Below are 24,640 nucleotides of genomic sequence, written 5' to 3' on the forward strand. Positions count from 1 at the left end.
GACTTCATCATCGATACCGCACAGCAGTAAGGAACTAGGGTAGTGTAACTGCAACTGACACATCACCTCTGCTGCGCTTCCCATCGTCTCCGGGTGTTAGCAGCTCAACAACCTTGCACCGCCTCCAGGAACCAATGACTCACTTGCTACAGTGACGCCTCACCTCCTTTACGCAACCCACCGTCCACGAGCGCCAACGTGCCAACCACCCTTCCCAGGAGTAAGGAACCGGATGCATCACCTGCTACCACTCACTTCTGCCGCGGCTTGCATCATCTTTGATTTTTGACACATCAAAGGTACTGTACTGGGGTCTGTGTAACTCCTGTATTCAGCCCATGTTCCCTCCCGATCCAACTGAACTTGTGGATTTGTATCGGTCAATCGCAACCTGATAGCCCTCTTGGAGCTATTGTTTTCTAAGAACTAGAACTTTATTTAATATTGAAAACTTCATAACTTGAATTGTGTATGATGGATGTTTGTAGTTTTGGTCTTGTTTTACTAAGATAAATGTTGGCTATGTTTATAAACTAGTGTGGAGTCAGTTTGCGGTGTTTTCACTGTGTTACTGTATGTGTGTGTGTACAAATACTTTACACATTGCCTCTGGGGATAAGCCTGACTGCTCTTGTCAAGCTACTAAAGGGGTGAGCACAGGTTATTCAGAGTGTGTAACTTATTTACCCGGACTAATATGAGGGTCCCTACCAATGTTCACTCTAATTTTTTTCTTCTATGTGCGGCAATAAAGGTTCTGTGTGCACAGCAGCCAAGTTTGCATGTGTCGAAGGCATGCAAAAACTCACTATGAAAGTGATTGCAGAGCATGAGATGCCAAAGCCAGTAGGTTCTGCCACTTAGGTGCATGTACTGATCATATTTAAGACATATTTAAGTCAGACGTATCATACACTAACTAACATGCAACTGACACATCTCTTCTGCTGCGCTTCCCATCGTCTTCGGGTGTTAGCAGCTCAACGACCGTGCACTGCCTCCAGGAACCAATGACTCACGTGCTACAGTGACGCCTCACCTCCTTTGCACAACCCACCGTCCATGAGCGCCAACGTGCCAACTGTGTAGGAGAGTAGGATCTGCTTCCTATGGTTACCCCCACTTTTTGCTGTGTTTCACTGGTTTATCGACTTTAGTCTGGCTGTGACCCTGCTAATCAGGACCACAGCCTATCTGTTCTCTCTCTAAATTGATTGCATGTACATTAGGTACACACCAGATTGGTTACTGAGTTACCCTTGTGAGTACCTCAGTATATGGTACCTTAGGTACCAAGGGCATAGGTCCCCCAGAGGCCTACCAGGGGATGAAGCATGTATTATGCAACCCCTGGGAAGCCTTCCAAAATGGCACCACAGGCCTGCACTTGCAGCCTGGGTAAGGTGGTGTAAGCACCCCTTACTTAGATATAGTATACCTATATATATATATAGACACATATAAACCTATAAGTTACTCCTATGTCAGGCCTTTATAATCCTAAAGGCAGAGTGCTTGGTTTTGTGTGAGAGGGTGCTCTAGCATGAGCTGAACCCCTCTGCAGCTTTTGGAATCCCTTCCTTATAGCTGTTCTATGATAAAGCCATACCATATACTCTTAAGTGCATTATAACCTCGCAGTAAATGCTAACTTTGGTTTGGCTTCATCAAAACATGTGTTTGGTGTCAAACGCTTTGGAATCCTACCCCCCCCGCCAGTCTGGCAGCGGGGGTAGAATTCCACCATGCTAGAGGGAGAAGACATGTACACACTTACTTACCCGGTAAATGTTTAAAAGAGCCCCAGCATCACAAAATGGATGCTGCTGCCACAAACACGAGTCTGACCTCCTGCTGCTGGACGAAACTCTGGCAGGGTAGGCCTGTACAAAAGGTTTCCTGTCCAGGGAGGTGCCAGCACCTCCCCAGACAGGCTTTAGTGTATTGGGGGCATGGTTGGTTGCATTCAGTGAATGCTTTTCAGACACTGCCTGGGGCACACAAGGTGTCCCATGCATTTCCCAGTTCAAACCGGTTGCTGGGGCACTCAGCCCCAGCTCTGGCACGAAACTAGACAAAGGGGAAGGGGTGTAACCACCTCCTCCCCTGGTCCTCCCATAGGGGGGACCCTAGAGTTAGTCCAAACCCTAAATTTAGTATAAGTATAGGAACCCAGTCCCTAGGACTTTAGATTACCCTGGACGAAATTCTGAAACAGAAATCTTGGACCTTCGACATTCCCTATCGACTGGAATACGGAAGAAATGTCTCTTGGGGTCAAGGAGTGACTCCCCTGTTCAAACAGGCACCAAAGAAGCATCTTGCCAGCCTGCATTTTCAAGGCTCCCGCCGGATCCCGAAGAATCTGCGACAGAGGACACGGACTTCCAGACATCTCCGAGGCTGACACGAGTCCCCAGCGAAGCGGAGACCTGTCGCTATCACGAGAGACGTGGGACCCGAATTCCTGGACCTCCTGCAATTTTGCAAGTGCACCTACATCCCGAAGTTGTGCATTGGGGTATCTGAAGCCCCGAGCTCCTTTTGCATCGAAGCTCAGAGACCTACACTCCACTAGTGTTTTGTGGGCCTGCTTCCTGCATTTGCGCTCGAGGCTCCTTCGCGATCTCTAAGCCGTTGGCTAGTGGGTCCCCACGAAGGTCAATCCTTTGTTTCTTGGGCTTCCATGGTTGCTCCAGACGTGCCCTGACTCCCCTCCAAAGGGTGAGTCCCTCAGACCTTGCTGGTCTGCTCTGAAGCCAATCTTGTCATCTTGCGTGGGTTGCTGTTGCCAAGGCTTGTTGGATCCAATTCGGATAACGACGCTGCAGCACTCGACATCCTTCGTGGGACAGCTCGAATCCAGCTCCTAGTTGTCGTCGACACCTCCTGCTCCTCGTGGCTGAAGAGTCAAGCTTCACTTACTTCACGCGAAAGCACCCCACATCGGCTGGCATTTTCTTGTCACCATCCTGGTCACTGGCTAGTGACTCAGACTCTGTCTCCTCTGCTTTCAGGTTCTTCAGATCTCTGCCACCCTTTGATCCATCCTGACCCTTTTCCTCTGGTAGCCTGCAGCACTTCTTCGCAGCTCTCCATTGGAATCGACGACGAAACCCGACACGAAAAGACACCTATGCACCCGGCTTCAATGGGTGAGGTAACACGAGTATTTGGTGCTCCCGTGGGTCTCGAAGTGTCTAGTTCTAAAGGGGTTTCACCGCACTCCACTCATAAGTGTTCTTAAACTTTAAAACTGTAACTTGAAAGGGACGTGGCTTGAGGCGCCAAGATGACGGTCACACTCTAAAAGTGCTCCAGACCCCTCCGTCATCCGCCCTCCATCGGCCCACTGATCCTGTCCATCGGTGCCCCACAATCTTCAGGGAGGCTCCGCTACCCTGCCTGCTTTGCCCTGACCCCCCCGGGGGCCTGTCCGGTGCCCGGGCTGCCTGTGTCGGCCTTTACTCTGCAAGGCCTTCCAGTGAGAAAATGGCGGCTCCCACGCGTCCCGCTCCAGAGGCCTGATTTCCCGGCTGGGTGCCCCGGCTGTCCCTCCTTCCCGCCCTCCCATCGGTGGCGGCGGCGGCGGCTGTCTGTGGCTGAGGCTCCCCCGGTGAAGGCGGGGGCCGGAAAGAATTGTTGCGGGAGGGGCGCCTCCCCCTGCTGTGCCGCCTCTGCCCATACCGGTCGCCTGTGAAGGCGGATCCGGGCCTGGCCGCCCAGCGGATGGAAGGGCGGCGGGGATCCGTGTGCTGGGTTGGCCGGAGTGCCAAGAGGACATCTGGACGCAGAGGAGGTGAGGAGCCGGGGGTTTAGCAGCGTGGGCATCCTCCACACCCGCCCTTCGGCGGCCGAGTCGGGCCGAGGAGAGTCATTGCACTGCTTAGTGGTGGCGGGCCGTCCGGGTCGGCCCCCTGCCTTGAGACTGGCGCTACTGCCTGGCTGGCCCCATATACCTCTGCCTATTTCCCCGCTGAGGTGCCCCCCCTCCTGCCCACCAGCGCGTCACGCGCCCTTTGACAGCCCGAGGTGCGGGGTGGATGAGAGACCTGCAAGCTCCGCACCGGCGACGGAGGGCTGCTGATCTCCAGTTGGGGGGTAGATGCTGGGTCCCGCTGGGCAGTGGGCTGAGCTGCCCGTGTGCTCTTGTTGATACCGGGGGGCAGTGCTTGACCCAGGAGGCTGTTGGGTCCCCTGGTCCACCCTCGCCTGCGACCTCCTTCCCTCCCATTGCTTGCGGGCTAAGACGACATTGCGACCTAGCATGGGGCGGATCGGCTGCCAGGTCGGGCGGCGCACGTGTGTGCCTGCCCCCTCCTCCAGCCCGGTGGCCCGGGATCTTGGGGCTGGAGTTATGGGGAGGTCCAGGAATAGTGGGCCACTGGGGGCCGCCTTGGAGGCCGACATTGTCTTGTAGGGCTCGCTGCCCTGAAGAACGGACACCGCCCTCCATCGTGGGGACTGGGAGAGGGGTCGGCTGCCATATCGGGTAGCGGGGCTGCTGAGTGCGTGCCCCCACCCCCCGGCGAGCGCCTCCACCTGCCTCTTAGAAACATGGGCAAGAACCGCGCCTTGCAGGCCGCTTGGCCCTCCACTCAGACGGAAATGGACCAATTCACCAAGCCTGACCGCGATCCGACAGCCGGGGCCGTGGCAGCGTCTGGAGCGACTGGAGGGGACCTCTACACTATCCTGCAGGCGATCAGTGCATCGCAGACCTCGGTGGAAACTAAGATTGGAGAAGTGCGGGTGGATATGGCACTGATCCGCCAGGGCCTCCGCAATGCCGTGGCTCGTGTTGCGGAGGCGGAGTCCCGTCTTTCTACGGTGGAGGATGATGTCGGCACCCTTAAATCCCACGTGGCCCGCCTGCAGACCCAGACCACGAAATTGCATTGCAGGGCCGAAGACACAGAAAATAGGGCCCAGAGGAACAACCTGCGCCTCCTGGGTTTCCCGGAGGGAGTGGAGAGGGGAAGCACTGACACCTTAGTTGAGACCTGGATCCGGTCCTGGATCCTCAAAGAAAAGCTCTCCCCTGATATCCTCTGAGTATTCAACTTTAGGGACAGGGATGCGATTCTGGAGGCCGCCAGGGTACAAGATTCAGTGCACTGCCAAAATTCCAAGATCATGGTCTTCCCGGACTACTCTAGGGAGGTGCAGACACAACGCCGGTCATACGACGAGGTCAAGCAAAAACTCAGGGCCATGGGCCTCCGCTATGGGCTTCTCTTCCCGGCACGCTTTAAGGTGTATTTTCAGAGGAAAACCTTCTTCTTCGATACGCCACAAGCGGCATGGACCTGGCTTACGGAAGACCGACCCCTTCTGCCTAGGGCGCCCCCCCACCCACCTGTCCCGACAGCAACGGACCGTCCTGGCCGGGAGGTGCCCGTGGCGCTGCACGGAGTCCAGACGGTGGGGCAACCGGAGAGGGGTGGGCTCTCAGTCGCCCGGGGCTCGACCCCGACGCTCCCCGATTCAACCCTTGAGCCTGAGGGCCTCCTCCCCAACCCTGGTGTCCTCCCTCATCGACATGGACAGCGCCCCATGACTTGACGCTGCCCGGCGGAGGGCCATGTCGGACTCAGACCTGTGGGCAGTCCCGTGATTCAAGGTTATGATGGAGAGGAGGGGGTGTGATCTGGGTCCACTGTTGCTTGCCTACGCTCCGCCCTTCAGGACCTGCAATGATGCACCTCTCTCTGGCCCCGCGATGGGGGCTCTTCCTTGGGTCTGCAGGAAGGTCCGGCTGAGGGTTATCTTCTCATTCCCATCCTGGACTTGCAACATCTTGAGACTTTTAGCTATTCGCTCTATGTTCTTAATTGTGGGTATGCATCCGTATATATATATATATATATGGAGGGGGGGTCAGACTCAGCCATGCTCCTGACTGATTGTTTGCTAATCGTTTTAGAGTAGCGAATCAACTGTTTGTGGTGTAGTTTGTAGTTGCGGTCTTGGGCGACAGATGCTTCCACTTCAGAAGTGTAGGGTGGGGGAGCTGGGGGGATTGGGAGGGATGGGGCACCGTTGTTCCTCGATTGTTTGTTTTGTTCTGTCGCCTACGGGAGGCTGGTTGCAGTTCTTCTTGACACCCATGTCTTTCTGACTGATCCACAGTTGACACGTAGACCACATCTGCCATCAGTTTGTTATTTTTGGCCGCCCATGGGCTGCCACCGGGGACTCCCATCGGCAGTTCAGGTCCCTCCCCTTTTTGATTTCCACACTTGCAGGGCTGACCATCACCTTCCATGACCCTGCTCCAGGGTCATGGAAGTTGGACCTGGGTGGGAGCTCCTCTCCGGGTGGGCAGGGTCCCATGTAGCTAGCCGTCTCTCCGCAGTCCATTTCGTTGATGACTTGCTCCCTCATTAAGCCGCTCCACATCTTGTCATGGAACGTCAACGGCCTTTTAGACCGCAATAAGCGCACAGCTGTCCTCCGTGCTGCGCACCGCCACACACCAGACATCCTCTTTCTCCAAGAGACGCACCTCCTGGGTACACAATGCAACTTTCTAGCTCGCTATGGGTTGGAAAGGGTCAGGCACTCTGGTTTTACACGGGGTTCCCGAGGGGTGGCTATTTTACTTAGGAAGGGCCTTCCCTTTTCCCTGGTCACAGCCGAGACGGATGCCTAGGGCCGATACGTGGCCGTCTCGGGAACCATCAAGGGGCGTCCCCTAAGCCTTTTGTGTCTTTACATCCACCCCCTCCTGCCTTCAACACATTGCCACCTCACACAAGTGGTTGACTCCCTTCCGCAGGGCCTTGTGGTGGTTGGGGGGGGGACTTTAACGCCGTCCTGCGGCCTGATCGCGATACGACGGGACCTCCGTCTGGGGCCCGGGTCGCCTTCGCGAAACTCCTCTCCAGTTGGTCTTCGGCCCTCGGCCTATGCGATGTCTGGCGGGTCTAGAATCCCCGTGGGAGCAGTACACCCACACGTTGGCAGCCCACCATACTCACTCTCGGATCGACCTCCTCCTGATGCCGGTCACAGACTGCCAGCTAGTCTCTGGAGCCGCGATATTGCCAGGGGGATCTCGGATCACTCTCCCGAGAGATTTGGCGTCTAAACGCCTGGTTCTTGCAGGATTCTGCGATGGCGGAGTCCCTCGGTCAGGAGCTGCGCTCCTTTTTTGCCACCAACGAGGGTTCAGTTCCCTCGGCGGGGACGCTGTGGGAGGCGAGCAAGGCCGTTATCCGGGGGGTGGCCAGGGGACTGGTCCATGCGGAGCGATCGGAGCAGACGGCCCAGCTAGTGCAGCTGGAATGCCGGGCGGCACAGCTTGAAGCAGCTCAGTCCACTGATAGTGCGTGGGATTCCTCTCGACAACTAGCGGTGGTACGTGAGGAGATCCGTCCGATCTCACTGGAATCTGCTAAGATGCTTTGGCGTTCATCTGTTGCCCGCATTTACGGATGGGGGATAAGAATGGCAAGCTCCTCCACAACCTTGTGTCTTACTCCAAAGTCAACCGTATTATTGGAGAGATCCGTTCGAGCACCGGGACCCTCCAGGTGACGTCCTCAGCCATCGCACAAACCTTTGCTGCTTACTATGCAACCCTATACACCGCCTGCCCCCGAAGGCTTCGCTAGCCGACTTGCTGGACGGGACTGAAACCCACCTGCTGTGTCTCTCTCCAGAGACTGCGGAGGCCCTGGACCGCCCCTTAACTTTGGAGAAAGTCCAGGACGCCGTCTCGCTCTTACACCCCGGTAAAACGCTGGGTCCTGATGGGTACCCTCTGGAATACTATGCGGCTTTTCGGGATATTCTGGCCCCCACATGGTGGCTCTTTTCCGCCACATGGCAGAGACGGGATCCTTCCCGCCCAAGTCGGATGTCGCCACGATCCTGGTTATTCCGAAGACGCAGCCGCCCTCAGTGACCTGTGCGGAGTATCGTCCGATCTCACTGATTAATACGGAGGTCAAGATATTCACCACGGTCTTGGCCCAGAGACTCCGTCCCCTTTTGCAGGATCTTGTCCACCATGACCAATGCGGGTTCGTGCCTGCTAGAGGCACTCGTCACTGTATTCGTCGGCTCCACCAGGCTCTGGCCCACCGGGAGAGCCTGACCCCGTATTTGGCACTGCTCTTCTTAGACTTTGAGAAGGCCTTCGACACAGTGAATTGGGGATATCTGCAGGATGTGCTGGACAGGATAGGTTTCGGTCCCTCGTTCCGCCATCTGGTCAGAGTCTTATACACCAATCCTAGAGCCCGAGTGCTCATTAATGTCGAGTTCTCTGAGATATTCCCGATCCGACGGGGAACATGTCAGGGGTGTCTGCTCTTGCCACTCTTATTTGCACTGGCGATGGAGCCACTGGCGGCCCTAATTCAACAAGATCCGCTTATTTGGGGATGGGCTTGGGACTCGAGCCAGGTGGACAAGATAGCCCTATATGCGGATGATGTTCTGCTTTACTTGGCGGACCCCGACAACTCAGGCCCCAGATGTCTGGCAGTTTTAGCCGCCTTTGAGCGAGTTTCCGGACTCCGTCTGAACCCGGCGAAGTCTAATTTGGTTCCCCTGCATCCCTCCAGGGACTGCTTTGACTGGCAGTCCGACATCCTCCTCAGAAGGCACTCAGTCAAATATCTTGGCGTTTGGATCACTCTCCTGCCAGAACTTGAATGGGTATTAAACGTGAAGCCTTTGGTCGTCCGGATGAAGGCGGATCTTAAAAGGTGGCAGAACCTACCCCTTAACCCCCTGAGCAGGAGTGCCCTCTTCAAAATGATGATTCTACCCCATTTTCTTTATATATTGCAAAACACTACTATTCACCTCCCGGGCAGTTGGTTCCGTGAGCTGGACGGCGTCCTCATCCGGTTCCTCTGGAGAGGGGCGAGATCACGTTTATCTCTGACGCACTGTTGTATTCCCCCTTTTGATGGAGGTATGGGGGTCACCAATCTCCACCTCTACTACCTGGCCATGAAACTTATTGTCATCCATGATTGGTATGTGGGCGGCTGGTCCGACCCGGCATACCGCGTAGAACTCAGCATGTCGGACTTCCCGAGGATCCAGGCGTTTCTGTATGGTAGCCCGGTGCCAAAGGCCCTATCCTCGGTTACCAGGACGGTGTTCCTGGCCTGGCGTACGGCTCTCCGCAACGAGCGGTGGGATCAGAAACTGACTCGAAAGACGCCACTTTGGCACGGGTCCTGGATGCAGGAGGTTTCATCCCTGCAGGGATTCCGGCGCTGGGACCTTATTGGAGTTTCAGTGCTCGGGGATGTCCGGGTAGGGGACCACGTTCTCTCTTTTGCAGATTTACAACAGCGCCACGCCCTTCCACATTCCCAACACTACAAATACCTACAACTTAGACATGCCCTTCATACATATGTCTCGCCACCTGTTTCCCTTCCAGAGTTCAGCCCGCTGGAAGCCCAAGTAATGATGGGGAATCTGGGGAGGGGGGGAGGGGGGGGGGGGTGTCCCATATCTACCGGTCCCGGTGAACAATGGTCCCGCTTCCCTAAATGGGCTCAGGGCTCGATGGGAGGGATGGCTGGGCCCCCTGGACGAGGTGGACTGGAGGGATGCTCTTATGGCGCCCAAAACCCTGACCACATCCTCCAAGTTGCGCCTAGTCCAACTTTATTACCTCCATTCGGCATATCTCACCCCGACACTTTTATTCCAAGCCCGGCTGAGATCCTCCCCGGCGTGCACGCGCTGTGCTTATGCCCCAGCCGGTTTTTATCACATGATATGGTGTTGTTCAGTGATGGTAACTCCAGCCCTCTCTCTGCCTCCATTTTGATTCCCCCGGATGCCTCGGTTCCTACACCCTCCCACTCTTTTTCCCAGTTTCCCTCTATCACCCTTACTCATTTGAATTCCTTGCTGGACAAGTTAAAGTCCGGATCACCTCTGGACCCCTGCCCCTCAAGGTCCTTAAAGACTGCAGACACACCATCCTTCCCCCTCTGATGGATGTGATGAACCTGGCCATTGCTAAGGGGATTTATCCCCTCCCCTGGAAACTTGCCATTGTAAAACCCTTACTTAAAAAACCTACTCTTGACCCCGGGACATTAAAAAACTTTCGCCCCATTTCCCTTCTCCCTGCCAAACTTCTGGAGTCTCATCTCAACCTCCATCTAAGTGCGTTTCTTGACAGCACCAACTCTCTTGACCCCTCTCAGCATGGCTTCCGGAGGACCCACAGCACTGAGTCGGCACTTACAGTGGTGGTCGATAGCATTCGCTCTAAGGTCGACACCGGTCAAACCACCTTGCTGGTGTTACTTGACCTTACAGCGGCATTCAACACCCTGTCGCCTTCCATTCTTGTCAGCCGACTCAGTGAGCTGGGAGTAAAGGGTTCCGCACTTGATCTTCTTGCCTCCTTCCTCGACCAACGGAAGCAAAGGGTCAAGCTAGGCGAGCATATGTCATCTGTTAAGGCCGTGAAGTGTGGGGTCCCTCAGGGCTCCTCACTGAGCCCGACGCTCTTTAACATTTATGTCGCTCCTCTCGCCAAGCTTATAAGATCCTTTGGGCTGGAAGTTCTTTCCTACGCCGACGACACACAGATTATGGCCTCCATCTCCCAATCTGTGAGCTCCATTTCGCATAATTTCAAAAACTGCATGGAGTCGGTCGCCAGGTGGATGGTCAAGAACTTCCTTAAACTGAATGGCGAGAAAACGGAGGTCCTTGTTTTTGGGGGAAAAAGTGAAATTTGGTCCTTGGACTGGTGGCCGTCTGCTCTTGGGGCTTGCCCTGTGCCGACGTTCTCTGCCCGCAATCTTGGGATCATTCTGGATACCTCCCTCTCCCTGGACAAGCAGGTTAGTAGGACTGTGTCCACCTGTTGCAATGCCCTGAGGATTCTTAGAAAGATCACTCATTATCTCTCCCCTGGGGCATGCAAACAGGTGGCAATAGCAGTCATTGCCTCCAGACTTGACTACTGCAATGCCCTTTACCTCGGCATTAGCAGCGGTCTTATCCAGCGCCTCCAGACCGTTCAGAACGCGGCTGCCCGGTTTGTTGTAGGTGCCCCTAAACGTTCCTCGGGCACTTCCATCAGAAAAGACCTGCATTGGCTTCCTATGCAGGCAAGGATCAATTTCAAGGCCCTATGCCTTACTCATCGTGCCCTGAATCAATCTGGACCGGAGGCAATTCGTGCCCTTGTGGCCCACTACGTCCCCAGTAGAACATTGCGCTCATCCAGCAAAAGCCTACTCACTGTCCCCCGTATTGCCAAAGCCAGATGGGGTGGAAGGTCTTTTCGCTTCCTTGCGCCCAGACTCTGGAATACGCTCCCCAATGACCTCAAGGGGATCTCTTCTCACATACATTTCCGTAAGGCACTCAAGACGTGGCTATTTCAAGAAGCCTATCTCTAACTCTTCCCTGGCTGATATCTGAGCATTCTGGTTTTCCATCCTCAGCGCCTTGATGCCTCCGGGTTTAGTTGCGCTCTTTGCATATAAATTTCCTTTAATAATAATAATAATAATGGTGCCCTTTTGGGGGTGTGGGGGTGGAGCGAGAGCTCACGCAGGCCCTGGGGTGGGAGGTTCCCCATGATCCACAGTGCATGCTGCTGGGAGTGTTTGATGGTCTGGATGGCTCTAGGGGGACAAGCGACTGCTGGGGACTGCCGTGGCGGTCGCCAAAAAGGGATATAGCGGCGCACTGGTCCCAGGCTAAGGCGCCCCCTGTAAAGGGCTGGAGAAGAGGGGTGGATTGGTGCGGGATTCAGGAGGAGGCCCTATTCGAAGCCCGAGGTTGCCCCGATCTATTTAATAAAGTGTGGGGCAAATGGTACAATAAGCTTCCACCTTGATGGTCTGCCTCTATATGTTTTCCTCTGTGTACAACTGTATCTACCGTATGGACTGCCGGGCTATGCCCTTAAGGACCGCCCTGTTTTGGTTTTTTTCCTTCGATTTCTTTCCCTGCTACCTGTGTGTAAAGTCATGGGTTTTTTTTTCATGTAACTATTGAACTGCAACCAATGAATTTGTATGTTGAAAATTTTTGACTAAAATTGATTTAAAAAAAAAACCTGTATCTTAAACTTTCTCCATAGAAATTAATGGTGATTCGCGCCTGTGTTTAGACACTGCACGCATCCCCCGTGGGTCTCCTGCGCCCCTACCTTGGGTGGTTCCTGGTTGCCCCAGTGGTTCTACAGGCTCTAGGCCTTGTCTCTATGCTCTACGTGGTTCTTATACCACTTTCATAGTATATTGTTTGTGAGGCCCCTAGGGTAAAACGTATACTGTTCTAATTTACTGTGTGCTATTTAAGTCCATGTATTGTACTTTTGCCTCTAGCCTCATAAAGAGACTAGAGGGGTTGTGCTTAAAATAAATACATATATATCTGATATATACCTGGTGTGGTTCTCCTTCCATTTGATTATTCAAGGGATTATAGACTGGTAAAACAAGCTGCTTTACATTCCTTCCGGACTTAGCCTGAAGACTGCTCTTCACAGCTACCACCAGGATAGCTTTCTATAAGGGTTGTCTAAACCTACCATCAATAAGGGTCGTTTGGACTGGTGCAAGGTGCCCACTAGATTAGTGGACATCATATGCCAGGCCAACTTCTCACAAACTACCCTTCCCAGGAGTAAGGAATCGATGCATCACCTGCTTCCGCTACCACGCACCTCTCCTGCGGCTTGCATCATCTTTGATTTTTCACACATCTAAGGTACTATACTGGGGTCTGTGTTACTCCTGGATTCAACCCATGTTCCCTCCCGATCCAACTGAACTTGTGGATCTGTATTGGTCAATGGCAACCTGATAGCCCTGTTGGAGCTATTGTTTTCTAAGAACTAGAACTTTATTTAATATTGAAAACTTCATAACTTGAATTGTGTATGATGGATGTTTGTAGTTTTGGTCTTGTTTTACTCAGACAAATGTTGGCTATGTTTATAAACTAGTGTGGAGTCAGTTTGCTGTGTTGTTTCACTGTGTTGCTGTATGTGTGTGTAGAAATACTCTGGGGATAAGCCTGACTGCTTTTGTCAGGCTACTAAAGGGGTTAGCACAGGTTATTCAGAGTGCGTAACGTATTTACCCTGACTAAAATGAGGGTCCCTACCAATGATCCCTCTAATTTTTTTCTTCTATGTGCGGCAATAAAGGTTCTGTGTGCACAGCAGCCGAGTTTGCATGAGCCGAAGGCATGCAAAAGCTCACTATGAAAGTGATTGCAGAGCATGAGATGCCACAGTTAGTAGGTTCTGCCACTTAGGGGCATGTACTGATCATATTTAAGTCAGACGTATCATACACTAACATGATCATACCAGTTCCCCATGACGTTTACTCTACCAGCACTTGCATAAACAGGTAGAAATGACAACGAAAATGTTTGTACCATTAAGTAAATTTACTTTGAATAGTGTGGGGTAAGCATAAACAGAGTTCTCAGGTTTTCCAATGTAAGTCCTGAGTAGCTGATCTAGACAAGGTGTTTCTTGCCATTCCATAACATTTATTTATTCCCACCACATTATAATACCGAGATTAAATGCAGTAGAATGCAAAGTGAAAAAAAGGTTTGGATGAGCTATCTATACCTGACAGACAGTACTAGATGAGCTAGCAATTCCCTAACATTGGACAGCAACATCCGTCTGCCTCTGGTGCCCAAACATAACTTTGGATCATGTAAGAAGTGCAGCTTCATGCACGCCAAGAACATGAAAGAGTGAAAAGCAGATCTCTTCATGGCATGAGCTTACGATAACTGCCAGACCTCCTGCTTTCTATCGAGAGTTCCATCTCTTGGGGCTGACCCTGCCCAGTTTGTTTGTTGTCACCCAGGCTATACTGGCTCTTTTATCCCCCAGCTTCCTCTGGTGCACCCAAAATTCTCAAGTGCCATTGGTGCTTCCCACTAAGATTCCACCAGAGACGTTATCCCTGGCCCTGGTCTACCCTGCTCAGCCTCTTACTGACACTGCCATGACACTGGCCAAACCTCTTCCTCGGTCAAAGGACTTGCCAGTTGATCCACTGCCAGTGTTCCAACCATCACAGATCTGTTACAAAATGTCGCAAGTTTCCAAAAGCCGGAAGATGTTTTGATATGATCCCAGTGCCATGCCCAAAAGTTGGTGGAGAATGAGTTCTTGCAGGCCTTCACCTAGTGATAAGTACTTTGGCAGGTTTGAGGGGATATTTGGCTCTTACTGAGGCCACATTCAGATGGCCAATATCTTCAACCATGATGATGGTAATGATGTGGGTAATATTTTTCTCCCTTTTATCACATTTTGTAGGGACAGGTTGAATCTGCAGAAAGCAAAAGGCCTGGGCACTTTCCCTGAGGTAGATTTGTAGAGTCCATCAGCAACTCCGAAAGAGGAGATTGCCTCCTTTATGGGTACCCAAGGTTGCTGAGGATTCTTGAATACCTTTGCCCATAGATGAAAATAAATCGAACTGCATAGAGATTACGCAGTCAGCCTGCTCTGCTTTGGATCCCTTGCTCTCTTTCAACATAGATCTCATTTTGGTCACATGGAGTAAACAAGTTTCTGCTCAGATGGTAAATCATCAGGTCATCCAACGCTCATCCTTCACCTCAACCTTCCCTGGCTCACTCTCGGAGACTCCTAGCAGAATCCTGATGTTTTCCTCTGTACTCCCAGAGATGGAATATAGGAGGATTGAGGCAATGGGGAAGAAGTTGTTCTTTTCAGGGAGTCTTGCCCTATGGTTTTGACTTGCCTTCTGGCCTGTTACTCTCATGATCTACAGGAGATTGCACAAATGTTTTGCCTGAATCCCCCTGATCACCTTTGGGAGCATTTTGCGAAAGTGTTGCATGATGGTCAGGACACGGCCAAAGAAAACCTCTTCGATTCTGGCCTACATACTGAGGAATCATGGGGAGGTCCATGGGCTTCTTCATTGCCATGCATCACTATGTCTGGATGATCTCAACTGGCTGTTTGATGATGACCAGTTGATTCTTATGAACATTCCCTTTGATGAACAAGTTCCTTACCTTCGGTAACTATATATCTGTAAGAAACATAGTTTAGTTATAGATTCCTTGCCTTAGAATTACCCCCAGGAGTCAGACTGGATTCGGAAAGTTTTTCCTCATCAGTACCCCTGCGTGTCGGTAGGTGGCGTTGGGTGACTCCGCGCCCGTCGTCAGCATCATGGCCGCTGGGATGATGTTTTGGAAGTTACTTAGACGCCGCCCTCGCGTGCTGACGTCAGTTCTGTACACGACTTTCCGCACCAGGAGCGCAGAGCCATGCAACACACTGAGCACTGGTGCACAAAACCAGGGCCCTGACCAGGATTACCTTAACCATAGAAATCAGTTTGCAGAACGGGGAGGATGGGTGGGGTGGTAAGGAATCTATAACTTACCTATGTTTCTTACAGATATATCATTACCGAAGGAAAGTAACTTGTTCATCTGAAAGAAACAGTTAGTTATAGATTCTTTACCTTAGAATAGATACCCCAGCAATACCAACTCCGGAGGTGGGTCTGCGAACTAAGTTCACTTCAGAAAGTCAGAGAGAACAGAACAGCCAAAGAAGCTGTCTCTCTGGACTTGGCTGTCCAGGCAGTAATGCTTAGTGAACGTGTGCAGTGAAGCCCACGTAGCTGCCTGACTGATGTAATTCAGGGGAACTCGCCGTCCCAAAGCAGTAGTAGCTGCCGTCGCCCTGGTGGAATGGGCGCGCAGCCCTACTGGAGGCTCCTTAGCCAAAGAATAGCAGGCCTTGATGCACAGAACAACCCACCTTGAGATGGTCCGTTTGTGCACGGCCCACTCTTTCATAGCGCCTGCGTAACCAACAAAGAGCTGGCCGTCCACCTGGAATTGTTTGGTGCGATCCAAATAAAAGGACCGTGCACGTTTTGGATCCAGACGGTGGAGCCTCTCTTCCTCTTTTGAAGGATGTGGAGGCGGAAGGAAGGTGGGCAAAGTGATGGTTTGGCCAATATGAAAAGAAGTGACCACCTTTGGAAGAAAGGAAGGCCGAGTTCGGAGGACGACCTTGTCCGGATGAACAGCCAGAAAAGGAGGCTTGGAAGACAGAGTTTGTAGCTCACTCACCCTGCGCGCAGAGGTGATGGCCACCAGAAAAGCAGTTTTCAGAGTGAGGAGTCTGAGAGGACAGTTATGTAGCGGCTCAAAGGGAGCGCACATCAGAAAAGTAAGAACCAAGTCCCACTGAGGCATTACAAAGGGAACAGAAGGAAAAAGATGTGTAATGCCTTTGAGAAATCTATTTACAACAGGGGACTTGAAAAGGGAAGCCTGATCAGGAAGCCAGAGGAAGGCTGAAATGGCCGAGAGGTAGCCCTTAAGAGTGCCCAGAGCAGAGCTCTGCTGGGCCAAAGACAGGAGGAACAAGAGAACCTCAGAAAGAGGGGCAGAAAGGGGATCCACAGCCTTTGCTGTGCACCATGCCCTAAATTTATTCCATCGGAAGGCGTATACCATCTTAGTGGCGGGACGCCTGCCTGCCAAGATTACATCACAGAGTGGAGTCGAGTGGTCTGGGGGGAGTGGAGGGAAGTCACTGTTTTGTGGTGGGGGAGTAAAGTCCACATTTGTAAAGCGCACAATCACCCGTAAGGGTCTCTAGGCGCTGGGGGCCGTCGGGAAGATTAAGCGAGCTATTGCCCAGAGTCACATGGTGCTGGGCTAACCTGCCGCCGGAGCCGGGGATCGAACCGTGGTCCCCAGATTCCAGCGTCAGTCGCCCTGGCCGCGGCGCCACACCTCTTGCGGGTGTTAGAACCACGTTATTGCCTCTGTAAGTACCTCTAAAATATCCTCTGTTAGGGGAAGTTTTAGTGGGGCTTTTATAAGTGGAAGCAGTGTCTGTACCTGTGGTTTTGAAGGCACCCCTATAAGAGGAGCGACGAAAGGAACCTCCACCAGTTGTTGCTTGTAGAGCCCCCATGTATTTAGCTGTATCTGTGTCCTTTTTCATCTTTTCTAAAGATGTGTCCACAGTGGGTCCAAACAAGTGTTCCTGATTTTAAGGGTTGATTGAGGATAGTAGACTGCACTTCTTGCTTAAAGCCTGATATGCGCAGCCACACATGTCTACGTAATAACACACTTGTATTAACTGCATTCGATGCTGTATCTGCAGCATCCAGGGCACATTTTATTGAGGTGTTTGTGATTAACTTTCCCTCTTGTATGAGATCATTTGCTTTGGTCTTGTACTCATCTGAAAGATGTTGCATGAGTTTTTCAAGTTCATCATAGTGAGCCCTGTCGTATCTTGCAAGTAAAGCTTGTGAGTTAGCAATGCGCCAGAGGTTTGCTGCCTGGGACGCAACCCTTTTACCTAATGTGTCTAGGAGCTTTGATTCCTTGTCTGGCGGAGGGGCATCACCTGTGGTTTGGGAATGTGCCCGTTTGCGGGCATTTGCCACTACCAATGAGTCCAGAGGGAGTTGCCCTCTGATGTAAGCTGGATCACTTGGAGCTGGCTTGTACTTTTTCTCAATCCTAGAATTAAGCACCCTAGCCCTGACAGGGTCTTTAAAAACCTCAGGAGCATGTTTAATCACCCCCTTGAGCATAGGGAGAGTATTTGTCGTATTTTGTGGCTGGGAGAATGTCTCTAGTAAAAAATCCTCCTCCACAGGGTCTGAGTGGAGTTGAACCCCATGGTTTTGTGCAGGTCTATTTATTAGTTACGCTAATCCTACATTATTATCTGGGGGGATGGTCTAGACCTACATTATTATCTGGGGGGGATGGTCTAGACGGATGCACATCTGGCTCAGGCACAACTGGGACATTGTAGTCTTCCCAAGAGTCATGAGGCGGGGTACTGTGTGTGTCATCATCAGTATCTGTGTGATGTGGTTCTATTCTCTCATGCTCCCCCCCCCTATATCCTCCTCATCCTCTTGTGGTGTAGGTGAAAGAGGAGGAATTGGGAGTGTGCTGGAGAGGGTATAATGTTTGATGGTTGTGGAGGTGGAGAGAAAGGCCTCATAGGTGAGGTTGATGAGTCTTTTTTTTTCGGAGGGAGTTTCTGAGGTGTCCAATTTTCTCTTTTTAGGTGGTATGGAGGTGACATGGCCAGTAATAGGGTCAATATGGAGTGTTTTTTGCTTAGGATCCGGTGAATCTTGATGGAAAAGTTCTTTGGACTTCGGCTCTGAGTGGTGTTTTGGCCTGTCTTCTTTAGTTTTAGGAGGGGTTTTTGTGTCCTTTTGGTTAGGTGGAGTTTTCAGCTCTGAGAATTTAGTGGAGTTTTCGACTGTGAATTTAGTTGTTTTTTCGGCTCTGCGGACTTGGGTTGAATTTGCTTTGGTGTCGAAGAGTGTTACTTTTGGTTTTGGTTTAGGTGCCGAAGATTCTGGGGTCGACGGGACCTTTGTTTTATGTTTCAGTGCGCAGATGGTTTTTCGGCACCGTGGTAAGGCTGGCTCGATCCTGAGCTGCCTGAAGGCTTTGGGGGCTTCGGAGCTGGGCCTGGAGGCGAGGCTTCTAATGACTTTTCTCGGTGTTAACCTAGACCCGGACATGAAGTTGTTACTGGAGCCTTTTGTGTTTTTCGGGGCTGGGGCGTCGACATCAGTACTCACGGTTCGTTGACCAGGGGTAATCGACTTGTCTTCTAAGTCCGAATCGTCGGCTTCGGAGACACTGACCAGTTCATCTCCTGTCTCTGGTTCCGGATCTTCAGTGCCTGTCTCGAAGATGTCGACCGGGGCCAAAACTGGTGATCGAGACATTTTGTGAAGTCGAGTCCGGCGATCACGTATGGTCTTCTTAGACCTGAAAGAGTCACAGGTCTGGCAATGCCGACTCTCGTGTTCCAGCGAGAGACAAAGGTTGCAGACCTCGTGGAGATCTGTGTGTGGGAATTTAGCCCCAAACTTGCATTTCCATATGCTGGTTGATAGCGTCGATCGGCCCAACGGCCCACGTCGACGACCGGACTCAAAAGGTTCTTTGAAACTGGATACTTGTCGAGAGAGATCGTGTTCGAAACAATACTGTCGATCGGTGAGTTTTTCGCGTCGAAGGGGAATCGAAACGGCATTGACCCGGAGCGCAGCAAATTACATCCGAACCCGATGGCGGAAAAAAACAATCTAAGGATGGAGTTGATGCCCATGCGCACTACTAACCAGAGGAGGAGTCACCTATCTCGTGAGTACAAAGACTTCTGCAATAACAAAGGGCAAACATCCGAGCCCAATACCAGATGGCGATCTATGCAAAAGTATACGATATACAGTTCCTACGCCTCAAACATATGCTTTCTGGAATTTTAATGAGACTTTCTCATATTTTTGTATAATGTTTGTTGCATAATTTACACAAAATACATTAAGAGGACTTGGCTCATGCACAGGCTGTTCAACACAAGCCATACCATTACCAAGGACACTCTTAGTAAGTTGACTCTCACACCTCTTATACTTAACTGTCAATATCTCAACATTTCTTAAGCTGCAGTGGCTTTGGTGTATGCGTCTCCTTTGTTCCAAATGGCACAAATGTGGCTTTCACTCTGTGCTCTACAGAGAGGCCAAAGATTGCATGAGCATGCTTTCTGAACACCATAATGACCCAGTGAGAGGCACTAGGAGAAGCTCACACTGCTTTCAGACACAATTTCAGGGCGCTCCATGTTGCACCTATTATAAACCCCACCACACCCCGAACTCACCCAAACACTTAGAGGAAATTCAGCTTGTACCATGCAAAGTGAAATTTAAGAGGGACTGAATTGCTGATCTGTATTACTTTTAGTGTTCTTGAACATATTCTCGAGAAAACCTGCTTTTACCTGCAACATTAAGGGCAAGAACATAGTAGTTGGTGTGAACCCATCACTGTTTCACTGGCCATATCCAACATAAACCCCTGGCCTCAGTCATTAAATCACTGTAGGCTGCTTGAAACATGAGAGGACAGTGTCATGCAAAACGCTCATTGATGCCCAAAGGGACAGCTAAGTGTCCAATTAATTTTAGCAGACCCCACCCCCAGAGCATCAGTCACACAGGACTGCTTTACTGCTTCTTACCCCTGGCCCGCTTCCCCTACTGAATTCCCCTACATCTAAATTATTTACATAAAACACCCCAGCAGCTGTCCCAAGCTGGCGGCTTCCGCAAAATACGCTGGCTCCTGCACAAAATACCTCAAGTGCACTCACACTTCCCTAAGGCGTCTACAGAGCGTGAGTGCCATCCTGCAACCAAGAGAAACTTTCCAGTCGCTCATTTAAACGAGTACTTGAAAAAGACTCCCTCAAGAGAACCTGGGCGCTTTTGAATGGAAAGGTGCGCGGGCAGGCGCGCACCCTAAAGGGAACATAGGTCCCTACCTTGACAGGGTGCATTTCACTGCCAACTAGAGACCCCAGTTCTATCAGTGTGAATGTGAGACAGATTGTATGCATGACAGAATTGTGTTTAAGGCAGAGTGTGTGCTTGTGAAACATTGTCATTGTGAGATTATGTGAGTGTCAGTGTATAAGAGACAATGTTTCTCTCTGTTTATATACATATACATACACACACACACACACGTATAAATCCAATTAACATTAAAAAAAAATAGCAGTGCTTCATCCACATACTGCAAGTTGAATACAAAAAGCTATTTTGCAACCTGAAGAAGTAAAAAAGCTTTTTACAGTCACAAATGCTACAATTAGCAAAATCACAGGGCTTGAGTTGGCAAAAAGTTATGTCGTAATGTACAAATGTTACTTTGAAAGTCAGGAAAGCATTTCCAACTTGCAAAATAACTCGTGCAACCAATTCTGAATTACAAATAGTAGGGCGCATTATAGGGGTGTCTTCCTCCTACTTCGAGTTGCAATAAAATATATTATTTGAGACCGCTGTCACGTTGGCAAATCAAGGATCAGCTACTGACATCTGAATTGGGAAGGTAACAAATTCACAAATAGGAACTATGGTGTGCAGCATTGTGGGGGAGGTGACAGTGATAGGAGAGACGACTGCATGTCTCCGAAAGACATTCCTTACATCGGATGTATGTCATTACCACGCATGCTTTTACAACGCATGCCTTTACAACGCAACTTTCACAACGCAAGTCGTTACAACGACTTGCGTTGGGGGTGCTGGATAGTGAATAGTTAAATTTACTATTCCAACTACAGTCCCCGTGGATAGTAGGGAAGGTTTTGGATAGTAAATTAACTATTCCCTATCCTAGAGCGCCCCCAGCGCAAGTCGTTGTAACGACTTGCGTTGTAAAAGTTGCGTGGTAAAGGTACTGCGTTGTAAACGCTGTTCCCCCTTCCATCTGAACTTTTTTTTAAAGCGGTCATTGTCCATTGTAAAGACAAATATTCTAAGCACTATCAAAATGGTACATCATCCAGTGACGGTAATTAGCTGGAATACCTGCTTACAACACTTGTCGCAGTACTGTTTGACGAGCGAGTTTCCAAACATCATGTCTTTGAAGCACTCGGGACACTCAAGAGTAGCAAGCTCTCCACACACAATGCACTCTCTGGGACCTAGAAAGATGCAAAAACAAAGCAAAAAATTCACAAAGATTCTGTCAACAGAGGAGGAAATTAGTCGATTAAAGCCCTCTTAATATAATCTACAGAGCATCAACAGAACTATAGGATAGAAACACCTGAACATATAAAGAAAATATTGAGCTGGAAATAAAGAAGTTGACCCGACCATCATTTTTATATAGCTGAAATTTCCACTGATTATTCTGGCGACCATAGGAGGCAAGTGAATGACAATATTTTAAAATAAACGTTATCCACATGACCCCAACTAACTGTATGCTAAATGCATGATTTACAGAGCTATTTGTTCACCTAAGTGCTGCATAATATTCCCAAAAGTGAATTTGCACTTATAAATGGGTTTAATCATATCCAATGATGTCCAAATAATGTATGTATTCCTAAACCTTTCTTTGCAGTTCTTCACCCTGACTACAGTCTAAAATGTTTCCTGCGAAGTGCAGGGCTAGTTGTAAGATCAGGGTGGGAAAGGAGAGACAATATCCCCAAAATTCATATAAGTTTAGGGAAAAGGGTTTATCTACAGGTAAAAATATTTTCCTTATGTAGAAACAAAAAGAAATTAGTGTGAACCCAGAGCTACACTTTTGTGTTAAAATTATGCATACGTAAATGTGTACCAAGTATATTTGCGTATACATAAACGAAAACAAAACGAGAGTGAATTCATAATAAAGTCCCAACTATTGCTGAAAATCTGTAACTGTTGCAGATTCCGGATAAGAGCTGTCGAATGCTTTGTGAATTACATGGTGGTTGGAAATGTATTCAAAATGTGAGAGAAAACTTGCAGGAGCACATTACTAATTACCATTTGTGGTTTGGGCACAAACTGAGCACACCAAAGGTATGCTGCTGTGTTTGTCTTCACACATAATTGTGTGCACTAGAAGCACACAATTCTAGAATCATAACCTACTGCAGAGGGCTTTACCGGTCGGTAAGGGGCCTCTCCCCAAGAAAGAATGAGGTAGGGAACCACTGATAAACAATATAGCCTGACACCAAATTAGCAGGTTGCCTGCGAGAGCAGTGTTGTCTTGCTGTTTTTCCTTAATTGCACCATACATATAAAAACCATGAGTGGGTTTGTTTGAGTCACAGAATATCAACATATGGATTTCGCAGCATGTACATAACCTGGAAAAACTACTAGCAAAGGGACCCTTTGGGCAGATCTTTAGAGCCATGCGTCTGAGGAGGATGGACTGGGCATGTAGGTGTCCCTGTTTATTTTGTAGAGCTTGCAGAGGCTCTCAACAATTTTTTTAAATGCTGTCAGATGTGGGCGAATCTTCAGATCTTGATTTAACAAAATCCAGGGCCTCGATGTTCCTGCCTTCATGTGACAACCAACTGAAGAACAACTTACTTGCTTTCGCTAACGCTCTTTCTGGTCGAGACTATCAAGCCACTGATTCTTCATGTTTTGAATAGTCATCAGGTATCAGACTTGATCCAGAAATATTTCAGCAGTACCTCCATGCACCGATAGGTGGCGCTGTGCAGATCCACAATGATGCCATACTGCTCTGCAAATGAAGTGTTGAGCCTATATAGGGCAGCTCTCACGTGCTATTTGTTAGTTGCTTTCTAGGCTGTCCGCATCCCTAGACACATAGCCCCAACAGCAAATTGGTTATGATTAGACTTTGAGATCCTATTAATGGATAGGAGTCCAATCACAGAACATGGAGGATGGAAGAGTCAGTGTGGAATCTGCGAGCTAGATCGAGTCTCTACCAAAAACAGGGTAACCAACTTTAATTAACCTTTTCTGATAGAGACTTCTTAGCTGCAGATTACTTACTTTTTGAGTAGATACCAAGCAATACTTAATTAGAGGTGGCTGTGAATGTACTTAAACAAGAAAGTGCTGCAGAACCAAGCAGGAAAAATGCCCCTCTCGTGAACCTGACTGTCCAGACAATAGTGCTTCTCGAACGTATGAAGGGCTAGCCGCCTGGCAAATGTTCAGAATAGGGACTCTTCATGCCAATACAGTGGTAGCAGCTTTGGCCCTGGTAGAGTGAGCATGTACTCCTTTCGAACACTGCTTTTTAGCCAATAAGTAGCAGATTGTAATACAAAGCATGATCCAGAAGGAGATGGTTCTGGTCTGGATAGCCTTGACTTTTGTTTACCGCAGAGATCACCACAAAGAGCTGAGCATTCATCTGGTGTTCTTTTGTACTATGTCAAAACTCATCCCTCTTTTGAAGTCCAAGCGAGGGGTGGGGCGGGTCATAGAACACCGGTAAGGTGATGTTGTGCCACATGTTGAACCTCGTTATTTTACGGTTCCCTCTACTAAACGTGGAAAGAAATTTTGTGAAGAGAACAAGTGGTTTGACAAAGAATGTAGATGCTCTTGTAGGGATGTATGACGTTACAACGCCTACCTTTACAACGCCTACCTTTACATCGTAAGTTTTACAACGCATACCATTACAACGCATAATGCTTTTGGGCGCTGGATAGTGAATAGTTTAATTTACTATTCCAACTCCAGTCCCCGTGGATAGTAGAGAAGGTTATTGGATAGTAAATTAACCTATTCCCTATCCTAGAGCGCCCCCAAGAGCAATGCGTTGTAATAGTTTGCGTTGTAAAAGTTGCGTTGTAATGGTAGTTCGTTGTAAAAGTTTCGTTGTAAAGGTTGTATACCCTCTTGCAGAGGTCTGGGACGGGCATTAAGAACTAAGTATGTTGGAGTAATTCGCCTGGCTAGGGAGGGATACATAAGGGCTCAGACCAAGGCCAAGAAGGCTTGGGATGAAGCCAGATGGCAGGATCTCAAACAAGCCTGATCCCTCAAGGACTCTACCAGGTTATGGACCCTTGTTAAACGGGGAGTGATGTTTCCTGTGTCGACCTTAAGTCTGCTTTCGATCTGGTTCTGCATGACTTGCTAAAGCAGGTTTTGGGTGATCTGGGTCTTCCGAACAGACTTTTGCTACTCCTGATCTGTCTTAATGAGGGTCATTTAGGCCAAGTTAGTTGGCGATCCCAGGGGTAGGTGACACATAGATTTTCCATTACTAAGGGTGTTCG

The 24,640-nt window shown here is 49.8% G+C and overlaps 1 protein-coding gene across 2 annotated transcripts in view; it reads right to left on the bottom strand.

Annotated features, from left to right (window-relative positions):
- Positions 1-24,640, bottom strand: part of LOC144828458 (ubiquitin carboxyl-terminal hydrolase CYLD-like) — a 677,169-nt gene that overhangs the window by 55,573 nt on the left and 596,956 nt on the right. For both annotated transcript variants that reach the window (XM_078686635.1, XM_078686637.1), the window contains one exon: positions 21,438-21,556. In XM_078686635.1, the coding sequence (XP_078542761.1) occupies positions 21,438-21,556 (119 nt within the window). The remainder of the gene's footprint in view (positions 1-21,437; positions 21,557-24,640) is intronic.

Source organism: Lissotriton helveticus, chromosome 4_1 (genome assembly GCF_964261635.1).
Source record: "Lissotriton helveticus chromosome 4_1, aLisHel1.1, whole genome shotgun sequence".
Lineage (NCBI taxonomy): Eukaryota > Metazoa > Chordata > Amphibia > Caudata > Salamandridae > Lissotriton > Lissotriton helveticus.